Below are 6,892 nucleotides of genomic sequence, written 5' to 3' on the forward strand. Positions count from 1 at the left end.
AATATAAGAATAAACATAAAATAAAGAAGCCTGAAATTTAAGAATAGGAGCATAACTCAGACATGGTGTACTAGGAGTATTCATTCCAACTTTATCTTCCCTTTGAAGCCATGTATTTTTATGACAGACCATGTGCTTACACGTTTACGATCCTCTGCAATCACAAGTGACTCTTATGATCGAGCGTGTTGCTCCTGTGTGTGAACTGTGTACAGTTCTCCTTGTAGTGCATCATAAAAACAAAATGTGCACTGAGTGTGCTCTTTTTAGAAATGTAATTATTGACTGATCTTGTTTGACTTTAGCTCACATGTGACTTAGAAATATATAAACGGAGAAAAAGGCATGAGAAATCTAACATCTTCAAAATTGTTTTGGGGAAATACTTAAATGTAGAAATGCAACTTTTTGTTGTCTACTAACATGAGACTCCTTACTCCAGCTCAGAGGTCTCCTGACACAGAGGTACAGTATGCAGTGTGAAACCTGTGGTCTGTGGTAAAATAAAATAACACACGTTGGTGTAGTTTGTAAATATCACTCTGCACTTAAAGTGTCCTTGACCAAGATACTAAACTCCAAATTGCTCCTCATGTTGCACCATCCATCATTGTGGGAATGTGTTTGAATGAAGACTAGAAAGACGCTATACAAGTACAGTCCATTTACCATTACTGCATAATAAATGTATTTTAACTCATGTTTTCCTCACTGAAACATTAGCTCATCCAGTTAAATATGTCACATGCATAAACAGACTTCTTAAAAACAGTTTACTTGAAACAAATTTTATTTTTCATTTTAAAAAAGCAGTTAAAAAGTATTCAGTAAAAAAACAAAAAAAACAAAACAAAACTGGACAAAATATAAACATGTAACAATATTTCAGAAGAGCAGAGCATTTTTTCCCCACTCACTCATTCACTTTAACTAAAATTATAAAAACAAAGAGAAACAACCCCCCCCCACCCCTAAAATCAGTCTCAGAGACACTGCAAGATCTCTGCACTTTCCAGGGACTTTCAACAGACCTGTTAAAGAAAGAGAAAAGCTATCAATCTCAACAGCAAAACTCAAGACAGCTTGTCTGAAAATTTCTTTTCTACTGACCTTAAACGCCTGGCAAGCTGGAGTTCAGTGTGTCAACTGCACCTACACAGTTCTCTGACCACCTAAGAAGAGAAACAGAAATGAGATCTCGGACACGCCGATGCTTACATGTACACAGTGGACAACACACATGCAACACTAATTTATGCTACAAAAGTATCATGCAACTCAAGCTGAAGGGTTTTTGTCCACCAATGGGATGTTTTTTTTTTTAACGCTTTGAGTGCAACTAGTAATTTTCCATTAATCTACATTCTACAGAAATTATCAAGATGGAAATTGTTAAGTATTGGAGTGAAATGAATGGACCATTATTGGTTTTATTTGAGCAAGAGTTGCATCACAACCATTTCTGATTGTTTTGTACGCCTTATTTTGCTCGGAATAACTACAGATAGCATAATTTTGTACTTCAATGTTTTTGATATGTTTTGGATGACTTGCATTACTTGATATTTTGCACAGAAAACAAAACAAAAAATAAATAAATCTAACAAATGAGTGTTGGGGTTAGTTTTACCTTCTTGTGGCGATCTTTAGGCTTTTAGAATCCTCTCCTCTGCGATTTTTTTCTTTTATAAAAACCAGCCAGCATGACTTTGCATCAAAGTCAAGTAAGATCCCTGCAAGCTTGATTTGAAATACTGTTGAAATTCAGTTATTTCAAGTGGCTGAAGATACATTGCTCTCTTGAGAGCTTGAATGGATAGGATACACTAACTAAAGGTTAATGACAATACAAGTTCAAGCACTATATCACCGTCAAGTCAAACGTGTATTTGGCAGCACATGACCTCAAGGAATGATGAGCTTTATTTGTTTTTGAAGGTGACATTACAAGTGTCATTTAGAGTAGTTTTGAAGACAGACGAAGAGGAGAAGGCTCATTGTCAAAACACTGCTTTTGTTTGTTTGTCGTCAGGCTGACGTGTATACATACAGCTCATTCAGCGTTGAGAAACCACTGAAGACCACTTTCACAAACCGAAGGCATTCCTTTGGTACAACAAAGGCAAAATACCATGTTTAGATTGATTAAAAAGAAACTAGAAACTTTATTGAAACACGCACTGCAGAAAAACATTTTTGGGATATATTTAGTATCCTATTTAGCCAAAAGGTACACAAGCATTATGCATTTTGGAGACGACACGGCTTAAAGCATACACAGTTGTCCTAAGGTTATGTACAAAATATTGAATTGGCTGCAGCCTTTCTTACAGAGTGAGGATCGTTAATTATAATCATTAATCCTTCAAGCTTTACAAGAATTAGTCGATCATGAGCGACGTTTTTTTGCAAGCAATAGTACGACAGATCATGAAACACCAACTGTAAAGGGCGGCAAAAATGGAAGCATTTTTCTGTCAAATTGGTTTCAAATGGTATTTTAGGTTTCAGTTACTTCACACAAGGCTAGATTTGTAATTTAGTATAAACAAACATATGAGACTTTTGTTTTTAAATCAAAACGGTTCAGTATTTGAGTTTGGAACCAGATCTATTCTAGTTATAGCAAAATTACATTGAGGCAATGTGAGTAATTTTTGTCCAGTCATGAAGGACTTTTTAAAAATGCAGCCTACGTGAGAGGAGTTTATCGCCACAATCACATTTTTGTTCAGAAACAATTAGTTGAAAACGATAACCATCAAAATATCACTAAAATGTCACTCTTGTTCCTTTGTTAGGTTTATGTCACTAGGACCTTAACTGCCAACTACGCACTGAAAACATATATAATGGAAACAGGTAAACAATGAAAAACGTTGCGATCTTGTTTCTTCTCTCGCAGTCTATGATACAGCCAACAAAACGTCTCTACCGAGTTTAAAAAACAAAAATAATAAAATAAACCATAAAAAAAATAAGGAGCAGACGAGTGGGAAATTACTTTTGAAAAGTTCAGAGAGTTACAATCTGAGACAGTTGCTGTAGCAACTCTCTACCAGTAGCCGTTCAGTATCTTCCATATGGATGCTCTCTGTACGATCCCTTTGTCTGCCTGGACATTGGAGCTTTTCCTCCAGCCCCGGAGTTGGACCAAGAGTTGTCCCAGTCATCTTGAGCTACAAGGACAGGAAAGAGACACAAACACAGGAACAAAACACGATTTAACATTCTGAGTGAAGCAGACGGGAGGTCCAATCAGTGTGCCAGAGGGGTCCTCTGTCAGTGCGTGCTTTAAAAATGTTATAATCTTACCATAAGGCTCATATGCCTGTTCCTGGGCCTCTCCATGTCCATAGTCATAATATTCAGTATCCCTGAGGGCAATAAAGTAATGTTAATACAGCTCACCTCCGAGATTAAATAGTATGATTAAGATAATTTTGACTTACGCAGGTGCAGACTGCTGACTGTAGTAATTGTCATATCCTTCATAGGCAGGCTCTGCATATGATTCTTCATATGGAGGCTAGCAGGAAAACAAATCAAGGTAAGACAACATCATGGTAGACAACTATTTTAACCATCTGAAATTAAGAAACCAGGACATGGTAACTTACATAGTCCTCATAGCCATCAGCTTTGGGCTGTGACCCTGAAGGGGGACCCTGGTGTTGCTGGTGGGACATGGCTGCAGAGGGGAGCATTCTTGGAGCGCCTGCTGCAGGGGGTCTAGAGCGGGGAGCTGAGCCTCCTCTGTTAGGAGTAGAAGGTGGTCCACCCCTACCAGATGGTGCGCCTCTAGGAGCGCTGCCCCGACCCCCCAGTCCACCCCGTGGAGCTCCACCACGCATTGCTCCTCGAGGGCCTCCACGTGGCATTCCTCGCCCCCTGTGGAAAGTTAGGCAGGTGATCATCCATAGAAATCCAATTAGCAAAACAATGGACTAAAAGGTGATAACGATGGCACTTTGTCTAGATTAACCATAATGTGCTGTGGTAGACGTTAGTGTTGCTGTCATCATCAAATCGAGGTCCTACCTTGGTCCTCCAGCACCAGGTGGTCCACCCCTGCCCCGTCCTAGGTGACCACCTCTCCCCCTGCCAGAACCATCCTGGGATCCATTGAGGAAGTGAGGGTCCATGTACGGGTCGTGCTCACCAGGTTCCTACAAACAACACAAAAGTCAGCCATGTCTGGAAGTCTCCCGGTGCAGCCAGAGAAACTGCTTGCATATCTGGAATGTAATCGTTAGACCAAAGTACACAAAATGTTTCTGTAATGATGCAAGAGAACTGATACGTACCGGGATAAGGAACTTCTTGACTTCCTCCATTGCGTGAGCCATGCGCATATAGGCTTCTGGTATGGGTGCCATCACCTCAATGAATACATGCAGCTCCATGGCCAGGTGAGCATATTTGGCCTCACCACCCTTCCTCAGCTCTTCCTCCTGAGGAACATATTGAATTTTTTTTGTATCAGCTGCACGAACATGCAGGACTAAATCCTTTTGAACGGCGCAGCAAGAAACCCTTCTTTACCTTATTCTTGTCCCTCATGGACCCTTTACCCAGAACTGAAATCTTGGCACCAGTTTCTTCTTGAAGTCTCTTGATTGTGCTTCCCTGAGGTCCCAAAAGCTTACCAACGAAGTTGACCTGTAGAAAACACAGGTCATTCAGTCTGCTCTGACATCAAGTTACGGTTGTTACATTCAGCACAAAAAAAATCCCATTCAAATCCTCGGTAGTCACACCCTCCTCCCTCTGTATAAACTGCATTTTTAGACGGAAAAATAATTCACGCGGAAACAAGCTCAGTGAGTGCATGATTTAACTAACGGGCGGCACCGTGGGGCAGTGGTCAGCACTGTTGCCTGACAGCAAGACGGTTCCTGGTTTGAACTCTGGCTGGGGCTTTTTTCCTGTGTGGAGATTGCATGTCGTGAGTGTGAATGGTTCGCCCTGTGATAAGCTGGCGACTTGTCCCGGGTGTACCCTGCCTCGCGCCCAAAGGTTTTCCAATTAGATACACAGGATTAGACATGGACATGCACCACACATGAGCACTGAGGTAAAGAAACACCTGTTTTACATTTTAACCACCCAGAATGACTAAAACACGAGTCCCGCTGGGCCCATTGATGAATCGTTTTACAGCAGACAGATGGGCGAACAATCAACAGTGGGGGGGTGGAAGACAAACGCTTACCCTCGGATACTGCTTGGTAGGAATGAGTACTCTCTCTTTGAGCTTGAGATTCTTTGTAGCAAATAAGTCCAGATATGTTTCCTTCTCTGGCTCTTTCTTGGTTTCACCTTTCTGGATCCTCTCAATCTCTGCAAGCCAGAAGGAACAATGTGTATTGTTTTTATTTTAAAAAGATGCAATAACCAGCAAGACATTGAAATACATCTGCAAGACCTGTGCGACAAAAATGGGGAATCATCTCAGGTGATCATAACAAAAGCACCTCTACAGCATGCAAGTACTGTACATATCAAGCTCTCGGGTCAAATATTTCTCAGCTGTCTTCATACACAACATACTAGTCACATTTCTTAGTCAGGTAATAAACAAACATGCTTTGCTTATACAAGTCTGAGGCCAGTTCAGCTCATTCATCTCTTGCATACATATAAATATATTCACACCCCGTTGAATAAGTGGGCTGCAGGGTAAAACTAAACAAAAGCAGATTGATACATTTTCAAAGCCAGAGGGTTTGACCCACATCTTACACCACCACGTGTTTATTACGCCATTGTTCAGGCCTCTCTGTAAGACGCTAGGCCTCGCCTGGCTTAGCCTCGGTGTTAGCCTCGATAAGAAACCACGCACATTACCTGCAGAAATGAGTTTCATGGCGTGTGTGAACGATGAATCCAAGCTGTCCTTTTCAGCCAGGAGCTCCGGGAGGTATTTGGTCTCTTCCATTTTGATTTTTCTTTTTTTCTCGCGGCGGACTCAGATTTCGTAGCTTAGCACGGCGAGAACAACGAGCAAAGCGTCTGCTGTGTGTGTGTTAGCTTCGCTTTAAAGCAAAAAAAAACTGCAAGCTACGTGGATGCAAACAACAGTGTCCGACTTGTGGCGTATAAAAAACAAAAAAACCCCGGTCACGTTGCAAACACCCTCCCGGTATGTTTCAGCTGCGAGCCGCTTAGCTCTCCTCAATGGACAAAGGAGGAATGGCGCAGCTGCATTTGAGTGTGATGGAGCACGGGAGGAGGCAGTGACGTCACCGCCGGAGAGCGCCAAGGTGCAAACAGAAATGTTTGCCACACAGAAGACATCACCTATAACATTTAAATAATTTAGCCCAGGAAAATGATTTAAAGCAATGAAAGGCTACAAAAAAAATCATACAACTGTTAGTATTCTTTATATAAATGGTGCTGTCAGACACCTGCACCACCTGATCATGTTGTAGTCTCCTGTTCATGTCCCATTGCAATTGTTTTCTGTTTTATTTGCAGTTGTTATTTATACCATGATAACTTACGATTGTAATATTACTTATATCATGGTCACTTTCCTTTGCAATATTTCTCGTTCAGATTTTTTCAGCAAAAATCCTTTGGCTTCGCTTTCTTCCAAATCTGGCTTTCATTTTGGAAAGGTTATGGGTGGATGTCGGAAAGCCAAAATCATACCAAAAGGGAGCCAAAATTCACCCAAAATATAGCCATAAATGTCCCAGAAGAGCCCCCAATCAGCTGTTCCCGCTTGCGCCTAATCTTCTGGCATGCCATAAACATGCCTTAACTCAGCCATATATTACTGACGCCTCCTTATCTATTATGGATAACCCTAATCATACCACAGTTAAGCCAAAAGCCTTTCTTAATGCCAAAAAAGCCAAAAATGCCAAATGTATGCCATAAT

General features: G+C 41.1%; 1 protein-coding gene across 2 annotated transcripts; it reads right to left on the reverse strand.

The window, feature by feature from the left end:
• Positions 1–908: 908 nt before the first annotated feature.
• On the reverse strand, positions 909–6,245 carry khdrbs1a (KH domain containing, RNA binding, signal transduction associated 1a). Of its 2 annotated transcripts, XR_797164.3 has the most exons (11): positions 5,851–6,245; positions 5,216–5,343; positions 4,546–4,662; positions 4,308–4,454; positions 4,042–4,169; positions 3,621–3,891; positions 3,453–3,529; positions 3,316–3,377; positions 3,005–3,179; positions 1,111–1,172; positions 909–1,031 (listed from the first exon to the last, which is right to left on the reverse strand). XR_797164.3 is itself a non-coding variant. In XM_010738274.3 (9 exons), the coding sequence occupies exons 1-9, from the start codon at positions 5,939–5,941 to the stop codon at positions 3,070–3,072; spliced, it is 1,131 nt and encodes a 376-aa protein (XP_010736576.1). In that variant the 5' UTR covers positions 5,942–6,245; the 3' UTR covers positions 1,889–3,069. The 2 variants fall into 2 exon arrangements, 1 of the variants encoding a protein (XP_010736576.1); XM_010738274.3 differs by lacking the exons at positions 909–1,031; positions 1,111–1,172 and having other exon boundaries at positions 1,889–3,179.
• Positions 6,246–6,892: the final 647 nt, after the last annotated feature.

Source organism: Larimichthys crocea, chromosome XXIV (assembly GCF_000972845.2).
Source record: "Larimichthys crocea isolate SSNF chromosome XXIV, L_crocea_2.0, whole genome shotgun sequence".
NCBI lineage: Eukaryota > Metazoa > Chordata > Actinopteri > Sciaenidae > Larimichthys > Larimichthys crocea.

What these genes read in the sequence shown, in the direction of transcription:
- khdrbs1a (XM_010738274.3), bottom strand. Translation starts at nt 5,941, where the DNA reads ATGGAAGAGACCAAATACCTCCCGGAGCTCCTGGCTGAAAAGGACAGC. An exon ending in CCATGAGGGACAAGAATAAG is followed by an intron (nt 4,455 to 4,545) that starts GTAAAGAAGGGT and finishes TATGTTCCTCAG; the next exon opens with GAGGAAGAGCTGAGGAAGGG. An exon ending in AGTCAGCAGTCTGCACCTGC is followed by an intron (nt 3,378 to 3,452) that starts GTAAGTCAAAAT and finishes TATTGCCCTCAG; the next exon opens with GGATACTGAATATTATGACT.